Source organism: Dendrobium catenatum, unplaced genomic scaffold, assembly GCF_001605985.2.
Source record: "Dendrobium catenatum unplaced genomic scaffold, ASM160598v2 fragScaff_scaffold_1056, whole genome shotgun sequence".
Classification (NCBI taxonomy): domain Eukaryota; kingdom Viridiplantae; phylum Streptophyta; class Magnoliopsida; order Asparagales; family Orchidaceae; genus Dendrobium; species Dendrobium catenatum.
The window spans coordinates 7,734,372-7,756,491 of record NW_021319518.1 but is presented as its reverse complement, the minus strand read 5'-3'; the positions used below and the strand labels follow the sequence as shown (position 1 = coordinate 7,756,491).

Genomic DNA, 22,120 nt, shown 5'->3' with positions numbered 1-22,120 from the left:
ACATACGCTCATAGACGCGCCGAAATCTCCTATCGATGACCTCATCACGATCACCTCACCCTTCAACTACAGAGAATATATTTTCATTTTCCTTTTCCAATAGCTTATGTTTGCATTAAATTTCTCATAGCATCAAAAGTCCACGCGAGACCAAATTTTATAGTTTTTCCTTCTGGACTTTCCTCCACATTCAAAAATACTCAAAGCAAATAAGATAAAAAGACACCAACCTAAGCTTGACATCAAACTTGTAGCCTTTTGAAGGAAATGGAGCATTAGTTAAGGTGCCTGATGGAGTATCAACTATAATCTGATTCAATTTAATCACACTAGCCACGGTCTGCAATTTGAAGTTGGAACTCTGAAAGAAAACTGTTGAAAGTAACTTTATATAAAGCTTGGTAACATTATGGTAGAAAAATCCAAGTAGGGTGATTAAAATTTAAAACATAACTGCTTGAAGGAAAAATGCATGCAATTATTTACCTTGAGTTCGACCTACAGCAGACGCATGAGCTTCTCCAGTAATTTTATTTAGAGACAAAACACTTTCATTGCTGCAAAACCACTGACCTGGTAGAAGACCATCTTTCCTTGCATGAAAACAAATAATTTATTAGATAATGGACAACGTTAACAACTTTTTTAGATGTTAAATAAGTAACGAATAGCCAAATAAATGTAAGTTGAAGTAAATATCTCACCAATCACGTAGCTTTCTCTCTGTATTTTGTATAATAAAATCTAATCTTGACATATAGTCCTAACTGATCTTTCGTAACCCTCTCAAGACAAATTGAAATCAATTTTGTGAAACAATTTGTGAAAAAGAAAAAAAAGATTGTTGCAAGAGAATATATATGAAGCGATTTCAAACATAAAGTTTACATGCGTTAATTTTACTATATCCCTCTCTTTCTCTTCGAAAGAACATTTTACTGCATTTATATATATTTTTCTCCTGTTAAAAAAAAAACCAAGCAATTAACTATCTTTCATATAACCATTACTGATTTTTGGAAAGGGATATGATTATAACGAAATTTGATTTAATAGTCATTAAGCACAAAATCGTTACCAAAGACATGCCTATACAATGAACAAGCAATACAATAAAGATTAGAATTAAAGTTGGTGAATAATGCACAAATAATGAAATGCAGATCCCTCAAATGAAGCCCAGATACCAGAACAGTCCTCAAATCCAATTGCATGCCAGGCAAGCTTGCAATTAGGATTTACTTCTCATTTTTCTGCTTCTTTTAATATGTTTTTAGCTTTTCTGGTTATATCAGCTGCTAGTCAGTACTTATGCAAATTTGCTTTTGATTTGAATTTTATCTGTAAATATTCATGACCCTTATTCTAACAAAGGAAATCATGGACATTGCCTGGATTAGATTAGATTTGGAAGATGGACAAAATTGCAATATTCTTTGATTTCAAAATTGTAATTACAAAAAGAAAGAATCTCCAATTTAGAAGAGGGATTTTGCCATCTAAAAAAAAAAGAAAAGCAATCAAAAGGAGATCATGGTGGATATTTGTATGAAATATGTCTTTTATGCAATACTCCCTTGAATAGAAGTGGGATTTTTTTTGTATAAGCTATGTTTTCATGATAATATTATCTAAAAAAATGTAACTTTTGATTACACATTTATTACATAATTATAATCTAGAAAAGGAAGATGATGACAGTACCAGTCAGATAGCAACTTGAAAAGCTAATGTTACATCAACACTCTCAGTGTACAATGTACTCTTCATAAAGAGTTAACTATCATGAGCTGGTGTTCGTGGAGGTGACAGGTGAAACAAACTCCGCTCTCAATACAACAATAAGAATAAAAGAACTATGGTGTATAGGAGGTGGAGGTCAACAAAATGATAAAAAAAAAAATGTGAATGATGAGGACATCGAAGATCAACGGCTACGATCGTGTCTATTTATTTTATATTTTATGTATTTGATTTGTTATTATACTTTTCCATATCTACCCTCACTTGAGGGCTTTGTCTTATGCTTGCCCTAGGGGCAATTGTGTCTTTTATTTTCCTTCATGTATTTGGCTATTTAAGCCTTCTCCCTCCTCTTGGAGAGGGGATGATGAATATTGAAATGAAATCTTATTTTTCTTTGCTTTATCTCTAAGTGAGTTCATGGGAGGAGAGACCCAAGGTGTGGGCAATCGCAATACCCGTCAACCTTTGGAAGAGTCCAAGGTTCGCGGTTTTACGATCTCTTTGTGAGTTCGTTAGCTTACTTTTACCTTATTTTGTTGTCATCTCCTTTCTTCCCCACTCACTCCACCCCTTCCAACTTCCCCACCACCGGTGGCTCAACCTCCTCCACCCAATTCATCTTCTAGCTCCACCACCTAAATCCCACCCACCTACCTAGCCTCAACCCGCCATCTAGCCGCCCCCCTTCCCCCTTTGCCGCCGGCCACCATCATAATTTCCCCTCATTATGATGATTTCAATCACCATAATGACTTCCTAATTAGCTCAAGCATGAGAGGGAAAATTTGAATTCATTTGAAATTCAAATTCGAATTTCAAATTCTTTCCATATAGGGAATCCTAAATTAGGAAAGTATCATTCATGAACTCAATTTCAAAATAAATCAAATTGGATTTATTAGTCCCTTTTCTCAATTTCAAATTCAAATTTAAAAAAAAAAAAAAAAAAATAATGATATTACAACAATAATAAATGAATGACATGATAATTTGTCTACTTTATAATATAAAATATTTAGTACAAAATATCTAGTACAACCACAAAAATATAAGCAAATGATCACTTACTACAACATCAAACATTTAAGCTTCAACTAATAGGATTAGCTTTAGAGGTTTGTTTTTTGGCCTTCAATATCATCATTATTGAATATCACTACTTTCAACTCTGATTCAACAAGAGAAAGATTTGTAATTGTGCAAAAAGAGAGGAGATGAAAATACCTTCATTACCAAAGAGAAATGAAAATGAGAATATTCGATGAATGGGTATTAAATGCAGACGTTAATTTGATGTTGTGGATATGAAATAATAAATTTAGTTTAAATCTCGCCAAATATAAGAAATTTTATTTTAAAAAAATTATAAAATATTTAAGATACGAGTGTCCAATTTGTTTTTAATATTTTTTTAATTGGACACGTTTTCGGCGTGTCCGACAAGTGTCGGAGGAGTGTCGGACGAGTGTCGTGTCGGACAAGGTGTCGGACACTGCACGCCTCTTTGAGGAGAAGTGTCGGTGCATCATAGGTTGAAACCATCCATATATGCAACGTTAGATTAAATTGACTGTTTTCTGATTTTAACTTTTATGCACGTGATTCGTCCTAAGCTCATCTTACCGCTCTTAGTGTTTTATTGCGTCGTTAAATCCAACATTAAGATATAATTCTTTGTTCCAGGAATATTACGTGTGCAAATTCCTTAAAGCAATTCATCCATGCATGTATGTTTCACATCAGTGGAGTTATAATTGACTCAACTTTTGGGGAATTTAAGAGCTTCAAACGCATACTTCATGCAAGTGAATCGAATCACCAACATATGTAAGAGTTCCCTGAAAGTATTGAAATGGTAGGGGTGATAACACGAAGTCAACCTGCAAGGTTGATGATGGAGCAAGTAGAAATAAAAAGAATACGGAAACATATTGTATCTCCATCTCAAGATGACAAGGAATAACATAACCAGATGAGCGAAATACAGCTCAACAACATGCTTAGGTATTTTCTGAAGCTCAAGCTTAAGCACTATTTCAGAATAAATCTTTTCCACTTGATTAAGTCATTAAGAATAGAAGCCGACTCAAAACCATCATCAATATTGCTATGTAGGAATACAAGACAGCGTGAAAAATGATCCTTGGTTTGTGGAGGAAAATGCTTATTTTGCAGTTCACAAAAGGTTTGTTTTATTCTCTCGAGTGAAGCTAGTACGTATTGTCATTGTGTAGATGAGAGAATAAGCAGATTAAAATAAACTAAAGGATCAATAAACTTGTGGGGAGCTATTGCACCTATTATAAAGATGATAGGATGCATGATTTCTTACATAATTACAATAAGATCTGTATTAATGATGACGTCAAACAAATGAAACATAGGCTTCACCATTATCTTCAATTGCATGGTCATTGCCATAGGCATCAAAATAAAAATATGAGTAACTTGCATATCTTCATAATTAACATATTTTAAGAAATACTGCAACATATCCTCAAAATCAACAAGTCATATTTTGAAACCAATGGTGGTATAATCTCACCGTAGATAAAGAAGTCTTGATAACAAGCAATATGAAAGTTGATCAATTTCGGCCCCTATAAATCTTCAAGAAAAGTGTGGAAATAATTTGGATTTGTGGCTAGCATATTTTCATCTACAACAACTCAACAACATATGGATAGTAACTTTCCATCTACAACAATTCAACAATCTATGACCAAAAGCTTTTCAGTTACAGCAATCCAACAATCTATCATTAATTTTTCATCAACAAATTCAGCAATTCATAAACATCATCTCATTTTTTGTTGTGAAGTAAATTATAAATTTTATATCTGTCTCTCTATTTAAAGGAAAATTCTATAAGATGGTGGTTAGACCTGCAATGATTAATGGTGCATAATATTGGCCATTAAAAGAGAAGTATAATATTAAGTTAAGTGTTGCAGAGATGAGGATGCTCAAGTGGATGAGTGGTTTTACACTTAGAGATAGGATACGAAATGAGCATATACGTGAAAAGGTTGGAGTAGCTCTAGTGGAAGATAAGATTAGAGAGAGTCACCTTAGATGGTTTGTACACATAAAACGGCGGCCTTCCGATGACCCGGTTAGGAAAGTAGATGTATTAGATTTGACTTATGTTAACAAACGTAGAGGTAGAATTAAAAAGACATGGTTAGAAAATATTAGAAATGACCTTTCTTTATTAGATTTAAATGTGAATTTAACTTTTAACAGAGCACAATGGAGAAAAATGATTCATTTAGCCGACCCCAAATAGTGGGATAAAGGCATGATATTGTTGTTGTTGGTGGTGGTGTTGTTGTTGTATATATATATATACACCACTTAGAGATGGCCAGATGACAAGATCGTTCTGAACGATTGCCCAAGAGCATGAAAGGCAAACGTGCAAGAGATATCACAGAAGGGCGAACACAGGCAGGAGACTGTTCGAGATCATACACGCACGAGAAATCTAAGAAATTTAGACTATTTCTTGATTTATGTGTCATTCTAATTAGATGTCTTAGAAGACACTCAACCCTGGTTGCTTAACAAACACTTGGATAGTCACAAGATGGGGTCCCCAAATATTAAAGTAAACTAAGTCAAAAGGTGCACTACTACATGAAAACAAAGTCAAGAGAAAGTATATGTAATGATGTTTATCAAATTTACACATATCATATTCAAATTTTAAAAAGGAGGATGGTATATGGGTGAAGCCTTAAAGATAATGAAGACGATGCACAAATCAGGAAAAATTAATGATAAAACTGTGAAATAAAAAAGAAACAATAAAAAAAATATCAAAAACTTCAACACCATCATTAAACATCGTTGTTCTGAGATCTTTAAGGACATACTAAGAAAACCAAAAGATTCACGATCATTTATGAGCCTTGGTTAAACAATGTATAGAAAATACAGTTCAAAATAATTTATCAGAAATATAAAATATTGTCTAAGGTCAAGGGAGAAGGAAGTGTGCACAAATCTTTTCCCAAAGACAGAAGAAGGGAAGGCATACACAACAATAAAAAAGGAAGATAGATACTTGTAACAAACAAAAATAATTATTAGCTGCCGAATAATTTATAAGGAAATATGATTACAACACTCAAAAGTTTGAAAAGGCAATATAAATAAAATTCTAAGATTTTTCTGCCTTGATTTTTAGCATATCACGAAAATTATTTAAGCTATTTTTTTTTTAAATATATATATTTTTTATTCAGATCATTCTCATATAGATACATGCATACATTATATATATATATATACTCACTTATATCAATTTATTTATTACAATAACAATAACAAGTCTTTATCCTAGTATGTGGGGTTGGCTATATGAATATTTTTTCCATTGTCATATTAAGAGTTAAATTCTCATTTAAATCTAATAAAAAAATATCATTTCTAATATTTTCTAAACAAGTTTGTTTAAGTCTATCTCTGCCTTTCTTAACATAAGTCAAATCTAATACATCCACTTTCCTAAGCGGGTCATCAGAAGACTGATGCTTCATGTGACCAAACCATCTAAGGAGACTCTCTCTAATCTTATCTGTAACTGGATCTATTCCAACCTTTTCAAATATATACTCATTTTGCATTCTGTCTCTAAGAGTGAAGCCGCTTATGTGCCTGTGGACGACCCATAATCATTAAAAAATCATGAGAGATTAATAAAAAAGCTTAATTTAAGGTCAATTGATAGTTAGTATAAGGCATCAATCAAGGAGGTAACAATCTTCAGAAATTGTTTGATTTTATGGCCACTCTACGGCCAATTTAAAATTTTCATGTATTTGAAGACTTTAAATTTTATTTTATTTCTCTAAATTTATTTACTTTTGTATTAGCATAAGGCATCAATCAAGTTAATAGTGTTTAGTTAGCTACTACGGCTTTCAAAGTTATCCAAGTATAGAAAAGTTCTATAAATAAGATATTGTTTTGTACTATATGATTTAAAGAATCAAAATTATTTTTTCTTATGAAAATTTCACATGAAAAAACTTGGTGGCTGCCCTACTTTTTGGTGAAGCTAAGTGCTTAACTTATACTAGTAGTGATTTTGGTTCCTGATCAAGGAAAATATACCACTATTATGTTAGATTGAATTTGGGAAAGTATAATGAACTTAATTAAGATCCCATAATTCAGCCATCTTGAGTTAGCATAAACCTTGATCTACTTCAAAGACATAATTGACCCAACTTGAACTAAGAATCTTTGTCAGCAACCATCCATTATATCATCCAAGGTGACCTTGTAAACCCAAGGTGGATATTTGTCTAAGAGGGCAATTTCGACTCGACCTTAGCTAATGAAAGACTCCTATCTAGTGCACTTTATAATTCCTCACTCTAGGAGTCATTAGGAAACTTCAAGGCACTGGCCTTGACTGTAATTTAATAGTGTCATTTTTTGGTGATCCATTAGATCAGGACTTAACCATAACCATAATTTAATTATGCCAATTTGCATCAAATCATCTAATCAGAGGGCACATAATACATCCTTAACTAGATGGAAATCATTGAGAATGATTACATATATACACTTGATATGGCATTTACACTTTATGACTTTAGTGTATCTTAAATTTGATATCCTTGGTAAACTTTTGTGAATGATGAAGGGATAGTTGCTCTTATCTTGAAGTGAAATTTACTCTTGATTTATTGTCATTTTTGGAATTTTTATATCTTTATTGAGATTTTGAGCCCAAAATAATTTACATAAGAAGCTTAAGACATTTTGATAATAAAGGTTTTCTTTGATTGAGATTATCTTTAAATTCAATCATTATTAGAGTGTCATGCTTTAAGACTTTGCATTTAAAATTAATAGCTTGATCTTGAGAATGGACCCCTCTTATTATGTCGTATAATAATCACGGCTATCATAGAGGTGTCTAATTAATTGCATTTGATTGGTTGAACATTCTCAACTATGAAGCTTACTTGTAGAGAATTGGGTTCATATATTTGTGTGTCATTTAAGTTCATTTGAATAATCAATACATTATAGATCTTGTCGAAGCTCCCATACATAGAGGATATGGTATGTCTAAGATTTGAAACTTATGGCCTGTAATATTGGAGAGGTAGCTTAAGAGTTAAGAGTTAGTATTTTGAGAAAGAATTTTCTTTATAAGGCAGTTAAGGCCTTATGCAAGCGCAAAATAAAAATCTCAATGAGATTCATGATCGAGTATCTGACTGTGAGTATATTTAATTTCACCTAGAGTAGGAATTAAAATTATCATGATTTCTTTGGAATTTATTTGTCAAACCTCTTTTATAGGGCTCAATTCTTGTTTACATGTCTTTTAAGACATAAAGGATAAAATTTGAAATGACGAATTTGTAAAACCCGAAAATACCATTTTAGACCTTGCACGCTTTTCAAAGCGCCGCGATGAGATTTAAGTGAAATTTTCAACGTTAACGAAAATTAATGAAAATAATTTTAGAAAATCCTACGCAAAATTCTGATCGTTTTGATATATAACTCATACCTAATTTCGTCTATTTTAGGAATTAAAATTTATTAAACTTTCAAAAGGACAACTCTACCCCTAACCATTTAAAAGCCTAAATTTATTTAAGGGCAATTTGGTCTTTTGCAAAATCCCCTTTCTCCCTTAATAGGCAAACCGAACCCTCTCTCTCCCTCATTCGCTCATTTCACGCGAACAACCAAAACCGAGCGGACGGTCGGGCGGACAGCGGCTTCCGCGAGGGCTTTCCGGCGAAAAATTTAGTCCAAATCGAAGATGACAACGAGAGGATTACTCAGGTATAATTATTTTCAAATGAATCCCTCTCAATCTCTAGATTTTTTAGAATGAAATTTCTTGTGTTTAATATGATTTTGGTTTTCTTTCGTAATTTCTTTATGAAAACGAAGAGATTTGAGGAATTTTTGGAGAATAAAATTTTAGGGCTTTTTGTTAAAAACCTAATTTCTACAAAGTGTTTTTAGAAAAATTATTCCCAAAGACATTAGAAATGTTTTAAAAGCATGAAATTGGATTTTTGATGAAAAATTGCTTTTCGATAATTTCCATAATTAATTTAATCGTAAAATTTATTTGGTAATTATTAAATATTGTTCATGAATAATTTTAGAATAAAGATTTGAGCATAATTTAAGATTTAGGATTTTCTAAAATTTATATTTAAATAATACTGAAAATAGAAGGTAATTATGTTAATTATTGTATATAATTTTGCGGTAAACTTAGTTAAATTGAAACTGTCTTTTAGGTGTGAATTAAAGTGGAGGCAAGTGGTTGTCAGCGTCGTACAACATTTTGGAATTTATTTGTTGCTTGCAAGGTAGGTGTTCATACCTCATTTAATTTTATAAGTGCTTAATTCTTTTATGCTTAAAATGAAATTTTATGTAATTATTTTACTATTAAATGTTTTATACTAGATGATTGGAAATATACCTTGTAATTTTCATTTTTTTATTTTTATGCATATTTATGAAAGCAATTAGAGCATATGAATAAATGAAGTATATGAAAGATAATTGAACATAATTGAAAAATTTAAAAGCAATAACAATTTCATATGCATGTTGATCCTTGAAAGTTGCAGATTGCATTAAAAAAGAAAGGGAAAAAGTACAATAAAAGAGAGCCTAGGCTCTATCACTATCCGCCCTCAACAAAGACAAAAAGGAGGGGGGTACATTTCTACTATCATCCGACTTCCAAACAAAATCACCAAAACAAGCGAAATTGGCACAGAAATCGGCCGGTTGGTTGCACTGCCGCGGAACATGCTGAAAGAGAACTTGCCGGAAATCCAAGAGGAAGGAAAGGTCCGGCCCATCAGTCCGCAAATGAAGCTTATTCAGACGGTTGAAAGCACTCTGGAGCCAATTAATAGCATTTCGGCAATCCCCTTCAACAATGATCCCGTCCACATTAATATGCATGTTGATCCGGAAGTGCCAAAACGGTAATGGTAAAAGGGCTTACAAAAGCCAAATGGTAATGGAGTTCTTCGGAGCCAAAAGGTAAAGGAAATTGCCAAAAATTTGACTGCATACCTGATCAGTACGAATAAGGGTACTTCCGGGACGGGTGTATACATTTAGCATAAGCATTTTTGCATTTGCATTGCATATGAAGGTGAAAGGAAATAATGAAATGTTAAAGAAGGGAAAAAGGAAAGTAAGAATGGAAATTCAAATGTTTTTTATTTGCAAATGATATGAAAAGATTTCAATTATAAATGTTTTTGTTATATCAATCTTATGAAATTAACTAAGTTATGAATTACCTGCTGAGCGAGTAAGCTCATCCAACTTTTGGAAATGTTTTTCAGGAGACAAGTGATGGCTGCACGACAACCGTACACGTATCGTCGTAGGGGACCTCAGGAGGAAAGGTTCTCTTTTATTATTTCAGTTTGAGTCTTTGTTATGTACCTGTGTAGTTTGTGAGTTTAAGTTTGAGTATGTACTTGTGTTTGATCAGTAATATGAAGTTTATCTAATTGATAGTTTAAAAGTTTTAACAGTTGTGTGAGAAGAACAGTTTGGAACTGATGTAATACTACATGCGAAGGAGCTTCTTAAGAAAATTAAAAGTGATTGACAATGGAATTCCAATTAAGAGCTTATTGAGATAACAAGTAAAATCATTAAAGGTTCTTAGTGTTAACTTGCTTAGGCGAAGGAGTACAAGTAGATTAGCCAAAACTCCTAGGTAACCAAAGATAGTAGCAATACCAAAAGCTATTAATCAACAATCCGCAATTTAATATAGAGAGTTTTCACCTTGGAGATGGATCACTCAACTACACTAGGCTTAGCGGGAGAAGATCTTCAACACACTTAACGATGCCATGAGGAAGGTCGCAACACCAATGATCTTGAGCCACGGAAAGGTTGCGGTGGTGGAGGCATGGACGGATAGTCGTTGACGGTCCACGAGTAGTCCTTGAATTGTTCGTCGAGGACGTCTATGAGTGTGGGAAGGATGCGATTCAAGTGGTCTTCCAGAAGAGGGTGAAGCCGGCGGGTGTAAGGGAAAGGGAGCTTGGGTTTAGAGAAATTAGGCTTAGTGGAGAGTGTAGGGAGATTAATCAAAATCTGAAAATTAATTTCAGTTTTGATTAAAATTGAGAGGGAATTGACTTGGATTTTGAATTTCAAATCCAAGGGAGTTATGGCATTGATTGGGGAATTAATGGGGGGAGTCAAGGAGGGGGGCAGTTTCAAGAGAGGAGAGGGAGGAGTTTTAAAGCAAATCCTGCAATAAATTTCAGGATTTGAAATTTTGGGAGGGAGTTTTTTTTAATTGAAATTAATTTTTTAATTTCAAATTGAGGGGGGGATTAATGGAGCAATTAATGAGGGGAAAGCCTAGTAAGGCCGGCGGCATCAAGAGGGAGAGGAGAGGATGTGGAAGCAAGTTACAAACCTTCCAAATTTGCTTGTGTGCATGAGGAGGTTTGATTAAGAGATCCACCTTGATTCGAATTTCGAATTGTTTTGAATTTGAAAACTTTCCATATTTGGCTTGACAAATTTGGAAATTTTCTTAACTCAAATAATATGTATTTTCAAAATTCAAACAAGTGGGGAGTGTGGAAGAGGGCCGGTGGTGAAGGGCTTGGACGGGTGGAGGAGGTGGGGTGGTCGGCGGCCAAGGAAGGCTTAGGGCCGGCGGGTTTGGGAAAGAGGAAGGGGTCTTCTTGTGGTGGAGGAGAAAGAAGAGGGAGGTGAATATGAAGGAGAAGATAGAAAACCTAACCACGAGCCGCGGACTCTTCCAACGACTGGTGGGCCTTGCGATTTGCTCCCCTTGAGCTCTCTCCCTTCTCAAGCTCTCATGCAAGAAGAAGAAGTAGAAACAAAATAATTTTCATTCAAATATTCATTAGCTATTACAAGAGAAAAAACCCCTATATATAGGTCTCAAGCATACAAGAAGAAATAAAGACTAAATTGCCCTCAGGGCCCCAACATGACTCAACTCAACATAAGGGTACAAAAGGAATACATAAAATAAAATGCATAATAACTAAAAATATAAGCTTTTAATCGTGGCCGTCGATCTGCGATGCTTCCGGCGATACATCTGTTTGAACCTTGGATCGATGTCCTCGTCAGGAACATTTCAGTTTGATGTCTTTTAGTGGCTCTTTCATTTAATGTTGGATGACATTTATGTATTGATGTTAAAATTATAATGAATTTGATTATGTTTTATATGCTCTTCCGTACGACTGACTGTTCCCGCCCCGTTATCAACGGGCTTGCCGGGCCGGGTCTTGACAGAACTGATAAACCTACCCCATAGGCAAGGTGATCAATTCGAGAATGTTGTACAAGAACTTGATCATAAATCTAAGTTCGAAAGAGATTTTTATGAATTTTCAAAGTGATTAAATGATTTTCAAAAAATTTCACAATTCTCTAAACAATAGAATTTTAGTTCAATTTTTTTTTTAATTTGTGTAATATTTTATAATTTTATGCTTGAAGTTTATCAGAGCACGGGCCAATGAATCTATGTTTGACGGTTAGCTCATCTTACAAGGATGAAGTTGACTTGTGATGTGCCCTTATAACTAAGCATTATCTAGATTTACTTATTTGCACAAACATCTTGTCATTATCATGAATGCAATATTTCATTTTTGAGCTTTAGAGATTGCATTCTGTCAACTTGCTTGTCAATGTTGTAGATCCGGTAGTGACTGTAACAAGTTTGATTCTTATCATGCATTTAGAATACCATTTATTAGCTTAAATTTAATTTGCATTTTTATAGAAATAGACCCAATAGTGGAATATTCTTCTGTAAAAGAAGCAACTGTCTTGGCCATTTTCATAGTAAATCTTTATTTCAAAATTCCTCATCCTGGATTTTCAGTGAAAGGTCTTGTTCATGCTCTTTAGCAAGCTTTCAAGTTTCCTTCAAGCCTTTTTTGAGTTCACTCTTGCTCTTGTAAGAATATAAGTATTTCATTCAAAGTGTTCAATATTATTCTTGTTTTGGTAATTTGTAGCCTTTCAGTTCATTTTCATGCATTTTTTTTTGTTGCATTCGAAATTCAGAAGGCCCTTCTCATTTTGTTCTTTTCAAATTTTTTGCAACTACGTTCACTTGAAATTTAAATTGAGCACCGACATCTCTCCCACGTATGCGACATGTGAGAAAGTGCTAGACCTGTCTAAAATGCTAAAAAAAAGCATGTAAGGGTTATGTAAACACCAAAACCAGATCTTCTACCCAACCACACCAAGAAAGCCATGTATAGGCCTTCATACCGACACAAAAGTTTGCAACTTTTTCCCTCTGCTAAGTCAAGAAAGACGCACATTGGTACCTATATCACGAAGAAATATGTGTGTAGGTCCCCTAAACGTGAAAAAGAATGACATGATTTCCCCGCCGCATCAAATTAGGGTGCACGAGTACTTATGTCTCATAACGCAGCAAAGCTGCTCTTACATTTATAACTTTGTGTGTAAAGCAATTATTGTAGATTACAATACAAGGAAATGAAATCAAAGTGAGATTTAATACTAACTTTTTCTGTCTGTTTCTTTTCATGGCTCTTTTTTTTTCTTTTTGAGAGAAATAGAGAGGGAGATTTAGAGATGGAGAAAGAAAGAAAAGACTGAGAAATAGAGAGTGTGTTACTGCTCGCTAAAGTTGTGACTATTCGCTGGTTTGTGCGGCAATTGGTTTATATGTGGTGCTGGTAATCAAAGAGAGGAAGAAATTGGCGAAGAAGAGAGGTGCGAGCAACCAATATTTAGAGTTTAAGGCATAGGAGGAGAAAAGAGAGCAGCGGCTAGGAGAAATTGGAAGAATAGAATAAGCAGGTGAGGGGCCTACATTGGTATTTTGATTAATTTTTTTTTTCCTTTAAAATTAAAGGCCGAAGGGGCCGAACAAGGGATTTAAATCAGGTTTCACAGGATTTAAGAGATGAGGGAGTCGTAAGAGTGCCTGCGACTAAGGGAATGAGAGAAAAAATAAGAAAGCATAACTGATTTAAAGAATGACCAAGCGAGCATCAGAAGACGAGAAATTATGCAGCATTGGTATGAGTGCATAGTAAATGATTAGGATTGACAACATTTTGGGGGATGTAATATGGATTTTATTTTTATATAAATTATTTAAATTAAATTTATGGGATAAAACAAATATATGTATTGATTCACAACAACTTATCATCGCTTGCACATGACAAACTTACGCCCCCATCTTGCACGGCCCCATCTTGCGAGTAGAAGTTTTTTTTAATTTTCTTTATGTCGTGACTCAGACAATATGAGTGTTCATTATAAGCATTAGCAATATTTTGGACGCGTTAGCTCAGTTTGTTTTATAAAATGTGTGACTTTTGAGTACTTTTCACTATAATTAAAAAAAAAAACAACTTTTGTACAACACTACATCCATTGTCTGCCAAATTCATCATTTTCGATTGGGTCAATCCTGGTATTGATATTGAGGTCATACCTAAACGAGTTATCACTTAAAAATTAGTTTCAAAAGGTAAGCATAATATTAAAATAGCTTTTGCAAATTTCATATCACTTACAAAAGAAAGAAGAAAAATTAGTAGTAATGATAATAGTTTTAACATTTGCGCTTTTATATAGCTAGAAAATTAATGCAAAAACGACTAACCATCAGCAATTACAGAAAAATTAATAGCATTCCCCACGTTCAGAACCGGATTCTGAGGATACAGCTGTGCACCAACTGATACCTGAAGATTAGGAGAAAAGCACACATCGACAGCATCAAATGACAGCATATAAAACAGTTCTATTTTCATTAAGACAAACCTCATGATGACTGCAGAATTCAACATGTTGAAGTAAAATAATAATAATAATAATAAGTACCAGAATGAACTCTGCCTTATTTGGATTGTGACTGATCGATATCCTTGCAAGAGCTCTCCCTGGACCCTTCGCCTTCAAACCAGAGAAATTTTTCAGAAGGATTTTAGAGTAGATTCAACAAAAGAAAAACAGTAATTCTAATTTAACGTGAGATTCCAACAATCATTTAAACGCAGCTCTCGTGATCCCAGAAGATTTAAATATAAATTTTAATTCCATAAGGGAAGTGTGAAAACCTGCAGAATGATTTTTTCAGCAGAAGTTATACTTCCAGCATCAGACATTTGAATGGATAGTACATTTGGGTAATTAATTTCAACATCCAGTGGAACCACACCATTTGCTTCAGCAAATTTGAATCCTAAGCAAACAAAATTATATATAACAATGTTCATAAGTTTTTTAGCAAATAAAACACAAAAGAAAATGTAAAATGCTCATGAAGGAAAATTACCCAACTCATCACAGTAGTCAATTTTCAACTCCAGCCTTGCATTGACACCAAGGTATGCCGAATGGAAAGAATTTTCTCCTGCAGATACCCTTACTTGTGCCACCTGAGAAAATAGTAAACATAATCTTTAAATAAAACTAAAAACACTTAACATATAACTCCTTGGCCATTCGGTTAAGTATCAATATGGCACAACTATTTAAAAAACTAAATAACACTAAATACAAGAGTTAGGAAAATATTTTCTAGAAATTTAATTTAGCACCAGCAAAAAGCAGCAAAATCTTTACCAAGCAAAATACTAAAAACCAATAATCATTTCAAAGAGTACAATTATGCACCTGAGCAAGACAAGAAAAGTAAAACCTCATGTGCTTGCCTAAATGTATTTAACCATACGAAGTTGCCACTTTCGTTATCCTAAATGAAGCATAGCATGAACTAGGTACTAATGCAAATAATTATTCGTATTTTTAATATATCATATGAAAAGTCAGGATACTAAAATGAAGAAAAAAAGAAGTTCAAACGATAATCATCTAGATGGGAAACTTTAATCAACAGATTTGAAACAATTTGTAATTGAGTTCAGCATATAAATTAATATATTATTCTGAAAGACAAAAATATTATTTAGATATAGACTCAATAACAAAAAAGAGTTCTGAACTTTTATTTCACAAATATTTTCTCCTGCATAATATATTTGATTGAGTAATGCTTAATTTATGTCGGGATGCAAGTCCCTCAAAAAGGCAAACCCCTATGATTAATTATATCTCAAGATTGTTTGGCACTTGAGAATTTTTTTATTAAAATAGTATTCTAAATTATCTTTTATCAAAATATTGGCTAACTCAATTTTAAGATTGCAATTAAGATGATTTAAATTCAAAAGATGATTGGATTAACTTTGGAATTGTGTGGGCTCCGAAAATTCGGCCTCGGCCTCCGCTCGCTTTCTTTTTATTCGGCGAGGGAGTTTTAACGGAATAAGTTCCGGGGTAAATTTTGGAAGGCAGATGGGTTTGTAGATAAGACACTAACCAGAGATTTCGCCCTCATTTTGCGAGGACTTTATGATCTGAGTTCTAGTTTTCTATAGGCGCAAGCCCCTATAGTTAATTACCCTCCCGATCACGAGAGAGAACTTTCGATTAAGGCTAGTCGTCAATCAGATACGTAGAGAATACGTGTTAACTGGCATATAGCAGCATCATTGGGTTTGGAAATTGGAAATTGGGTTTGGATTTGGGTATTTGGAAAGGTTTGGAAAGTTTGGAAATAGTTGGGAATTTGAAGATTTTGATATTCAAAATAGAAATTACGCCATCTTGCACTTAAAGCGGATGGTGGGAGAATGGATGATGGACCCGATCAAGATCCCATGGTTCCGTCATCCCGGACCATCGTGGTCCCTGATCTACTTAGTCATAGGAGGTAGTCGACCCAACCTGACAGAATTGAACCCATGTCGGCAGTCATAGGAGGTAGTCCCTGATCTACTTAGTCATAGGAGGTAGTCCCTGATCCTTGTCGGCAGCCATGGTTTGCTTCGTCCAAGGGGACCTTGTAGACCTGGGGTGGGTATTTGCATAAGGGGACAAAATTGAACCCACCTTAACTAACAGAGGGCTTTGTACCCTATCTATCATATCATATTGATTCATATCTCAAGGATTTGATGCCAATAAGGAGCGTATTGGCTCTGGCCCTAACCGGTATTTCGTGGTGCCGTTTGGCGGCAAAATCACTCGGTTCAAAGAGCTCCGGGTCATAACCGTTTACCTGCAGTGTCATTTGGCGGCAAAACTGCCGGTTAGAGGACACGTACCACGTCCTTACTAGCAGGAGACTATTTTGAGAATGGATCCTAGTGATATTTTCGATTAGGCATTTGGCTCTTTGTGAGCTTAAGTAGTATTTAATTTATCCACCTCAGCAAACTGTTGCGGAGGTTGGATGGATTTTGCTTTCAGTGGGTTGATGGATTTATTTCATTTTAAATATTTTTCAAATTTTTGGGATTTTTTGGAGTTTTGGATTTTCATGGGCATTTGAAGTATTTGGAATGGAATTTTGAGTACTTGGAATGGACTCCTCCGGTTGAGATTTATTGTTCAACGCAGCCATCATCGAGGTGTTTGGGATTATTTCTCTTTATTGATTGAACCCTGTCAACCCTATCAACTTGACGATAGAGGATCAGATTTTGTAAGCTTTATGCCCTTGATAGTGAATTCTCGTTGTTATAGACCTTGAAGGCCTAATATGAACATATTAAGACAAATATGATGGTCGCTACAACCGTATATTTGTTTGTTGGTTCGAATCCTATAGACTTCTATTGACCTGTATAGAAGGATCGATTTCGAACTTTAATTCACTTGTCAGGCCGCGCAACATCCCTAGACGTCACTTGTGTATCAATAACACGCTCGTCGGGGCCCATGCGGGTTCAGATTGTATTTTCCCCTTTAGTGTACCTATGTGTATACAAATTACAGTGCACGTGCAAGGGTATTTTGAAATATTTGTAGATGCCTTCAGTCCGCTTGCATGGAAGTTGCGGCTCCGGTGGCATGGCGTAGAAGCTTCTGGATCAGTTGTTTGCGGCTTTGTACAGGTAGACTGTCGTGCACTATTTACTTTTTGTAGGTGGATCATAGTGCACTAACTAATCTCCTGCCTTGGATTGTAGAAGCTCGTAGGAACTTGTAGTCTCTATGTGATTTTGGTCTTTACAATACAGCCACTACTGTTGGAGGTAGATGTATTCATCCTTAGACTGAAGTTGACTACAGGATATTGCATTTACTGTAGTCTTTATGCATCTACCCAGGGGTGGCATGTTATACATACATCTGCATTTGTCGAGAGATTGTATGTATTGCATATCTTTGCATTGTTGCTAGTTGACATTTACATGAGGACTCTTGATCTTTATGGGAAACTTCATGTCATTGATCGTTGTCATTTGTTGGAGCCTAGTGTTTATTTACACTTGAGTAACTTTGATTGTGTGCGAGCTTCCGTATTCATCACAAAATTCCTTCTTCATAAAAGTGCACTGTTGTCTAAAGTCATCAAGTCCTTTATCATTTGTTCAAGTCTTTTGAGTTTGAATGTTCAAAGTCAAGTCCACTCATTCATTTGAGTTTGGTTCAACTCAAATGCTTCATTTAAAACCAAGCCCAATATTTCTTAGTTTCATTTTGTGTCCTTTATATTTTATTCAAATTCAAGCTTAGTCCACCATGATTTAGACTAAGTTCAAATGAAGTTCAAGCTATCTTGCTTTAATTCTTTTGTCATGTTCATGTTCAAGTCAAAGCTCCTCGCGCCAAACTCATTTGAGTTCAAGATCTTGTTCTAGCTCAAGTCCAATCATGAGTTCAAGTTGAAGTTCAAATGAGAGTCCAAGTTCATGTTCATTTGATATTCAAATTAAGTCCCAATTCATGTCCTTTGTAGTCAATTTTGTATGTTCAGGTTCTTGTTCAAATTGAGTGTATGTCCACAGTACTTAGTTCATTTGAGTTTGAGTTCTTTTATGTCAATTTGGTCCAATCAAGTTCACAAGTCAACCACTGTTCTTTGAGTTCAATTAGGTCCAGGTACGATTTCACCCGAAATTTCGACAACCTCCCAGCGTCTCCCCTATTTAGGGGAAGACTACGGAAAACTAAGCATTTCCCACCACTCGCAATAAAGACGTGTATGATAGGTGTCCTCGGACGAGGACACCGCGGCCGTGATTTTTTTGTTCATCCCACCACGCGCAACAAAGGCGTGTATGAGGTCTTTGATGGTACCTGTTTAAAAGACACAATTTGTTTTCCCCCCGCTCGGGGGTACTTATAAGTGACCCGCCTCGCCGTAGGTGCCGCACCGGGGTCCCATCCCACCATGCGCAATAAAGGCATGTATAGGCGATTTTCCGGTGCGCCACGAACGCCGAAGTAGAGTTTAGGTGATTGTCCGGCTTATCGTAAGCGTCAGACCGGGGTCCCATCCCACCACGCGCAATAAAGGCGTGTATAGGCGATTTTCCGGTCCGCCGCATACAACGAAAGCGACAATCTGAGTTTAGAAAATTCGTACCTTCGCGGGGTTGTCGGTGTTGACACGAGGATCGAAGGAGAGAGATGTTTCTTTTTTTATTGACCTTAATTAATTATAATTAATAATAATTAATTAGTTAATAGATAACGATAATATATTATAATTAAGTAATTAATTATAACTATTTATCATAATTAGTACTTAATTATAATAAAAATAATTAATTGGTCAATGGCCTGAGTGAAAATAAAATTGTAGGTAGCCCTACTATCAATTAGCACTACCACCTCCCTGCCCTCTATCTCCCCCTTCATCTTCATGGTATGATTCATAGTGAATCCTACCACTGAGTTCAGGGAAAGCTCAGCTAGATCCAAGTGTAGCTTCTCCTCCATCTCCTCACCTCCCTCCTCTGTTTCCTCTTCATCGCAGACAATGAGAACCTGAAGAGTTCAGTCCTTGCACCGATGCCCTAGCGTATACTTCTCCTCGCACCTGAAACACAACCCATTTGCCCTCTTCTCCTACATCTCTGTCTCTGTCAGCCTCTTGAAATTTTTCCCACTCCCTCCTCCTACTGACTTCTCCCTGGTGGTCTCATTTATGTTTCCTGATGCAAGCCCCTTGGGAGCTAGAAGAGAGGTTGTCATCCTATAAGAGCCTCCTGAGCTGCTACTCCTGGCTCCCTTCTCTAGATTCTTCTGATTTTCTACCAGCTTCGCCAACTTCATGGCCTCCCCCAAATCACGAGGCATCAAAACCTTCAATGCTGCTCGGATCTCTGCCTTCAATCCCTTCATGAAGTTCCCCTCCAATATCGTATCTGATAATCGCTCCACCCTACTGGCTAGGTGCTCAAACTGCTCCCGGTAGTCTGCTACTGATCCCTCCTGTGCCAGAGCAAAGAACTGCTCATAGAAATCTCCTCCCCAGTCGGTTTGAAAACATTCTATTATACAGTCCTTGAATTCCCTCCAGTTCCTGATAGGTCTCCTCTGATCTCTCCACTAATACCACGACAAGGCTTTTCCTTCCACGCACAATCCGGCTGCGGTTAGCTTCTCCTCCTCCGTCAGCCCATTGATGGCGAAGTATCGCTCCACCTTGTAAATCCACCCATACGCATCTATCCTTCGAATATAGGCATCTTCAACTTCCTCACCTTCTGGTCGCCCCCATTGCCCCGGATTCTTCCATAGTTTCCCCTCTCCCAAGTGCTAGGGGAACCACATGTTTCCCAGTTTTCCCTTGCTCTACCATAGCCCAAACCCCCTTCGAAATCCCCCCTTCTGTCTTCAAAATCAGCATCTTGATGACCATAGTATCCCTCCTGACGTTCTCCATATCCACCCACTCTTTCTTCCCTCTGGAGAGGCTCCAAATGGAGCCTTCTTCTTCCTCCTTCCAAGATTTCCACCTCATCTTCCTCCCTACGAATTTTCGAATTCGTACTTTTTCCTTCCTCTCTTGCCACGGAAGCCGCGGTTTGATTTTGAATTTCTAACATCTTCTTCATCATGTCTCGGAGATCGGCGACTTGTCCTTCCATGGAGGAAAACCTTTCCTCCACAGTCATTTTGATTTGATTCATCTCCCCTTCAAGCATTTCCTCCAGAGCATCCACCTTTTTGGCCGCCATCACAATCCAGAGTTTGTAAAATAACAAATTCTGGATTTGGAACTTCAAAAACAGCAATTCCCGGGCAATTAATCACGGCTGATATTTGCCGAAATCAGCCCTCCACCAGTCCCACGACTTGCTCTGATACCAATTTGATAGGAAACACTTGAATTTCTCAAGTATTTCATATCAATATTCGGAAAACAGCGAGAATTCTTCACAAAAGTCTGCCAAAACCACGAAAGCAATAGATAATTTGTATTATTTGCAGAAAGGAAAACGGAAAATAGCAAGATACAATTGATCCTCTATTCGAGAGGCAGATCGTTCTCTCCCAATCTCTAGATGCCACTAGAGCCCAAAAGAAAACCTAAATCTAAGAGATCTCAAATTTCAGCCAAATTCAAGATGCCCTAACCCTAGGAAAACAAAGTATTTAATGCATACAAATCAAAAGGAAATCCCTAAACAATCCCCACATTCAATTTCCCTCCTAAACTTCTTCAAAATTCCTTCCTAAAACGCTCCCGTAGAATCGCGGCTTGCGCGGCATCCGCCAGAGGTGGAAGAGCATCGCTGTTTCGCCCGTAAGCCGGTCCCACTTGGACCGGCTGGACTGGTCCAGTGGACCGGTCTAACACATTCCTTCTCCCCTCACACACCAGCGGCTCCTACAAGGTTCACAACCACGAATACGCCCATGTTCTTGGATGGCCGATCCAGAAAACGACAACTGATTTGCATACAACTCTCAAGGGCAAATCAACATCCTTCACTCACCCTTCTTTGATTCCTACTGGGAATTCGAAGCTTCCGTTGAAGACTACATAGATCGTATACTCTTCCATCTCGCCGAGACGATCGACGAACAACGATCTTCCAGCCAGTGGCAGCTCATCGGACATCCACATGTGCTTCCTTCTCCGGCCACTCCACTGTGGATCAAGACCATCAGCGTCGTCACCATCCTAGTGGCATCGCTTAGTTTGCTAAAGGTTTCCCTCCGCTAAAGCCCCTCAAAGAGCGCGAGTGAGAGAGGGAAACTTGAGGTGAAAGCTCTTGATATTAACTTGCGGAATATTATTACCATTACATCTAGTTTTATTGTAATTTCTGATTTTATTTTAAAGTGGTCTGTTCTCTTAAAAGTGCAATTGCATGCCCAAGCAAAATTTCAAGGGATAATTCTTAAAGCTATTTCTTACGATTCATTAATCTTAAAGTAATAAACTTCAATAATTTTATTATTTCCTAAAACTTCCTGGTCGTTTCACATCAGATGAAATGGAGCAATGTTATGTGTCATTGGT

General features: G+C 36.1%; 1 protein-coding gene across 5 annotated transcripts in view; it reads right to left on the bottom strand.

Moving 5' to 3' along the window:
* Window positions 1-230: 230 nt before the first annotated feature.
* Window positions 231-22,120, bottom strand: part of LOC110104645 (nuclear pore complex protein GP210) — a gene marked incomplete at its 3' end in the record, with an annotated part of 65,107 nt that continues 43,217 nt past the window's right edge. For all 5 annotated transcript variants that reach the window (XM_028698194.1, XM_028698195.1, XM_028698198.1 and 2 more), the window contains 6 exon segments: window positions 231-372; window positions 487-588; window positions 14,450-14,531; window positions 14,671-14,742; window positions 14,907-15,031; window positions 15,125-15,227. In XM_028698194.1, the coding sequence (XP_028554027.1) occupies window positions 231-372; window positions 487-588; window positions 14,450-14,531; window positions 14,671-14,742; window positions 14,907-15,031; window positions 15,125-15,227 (626 nt within the window).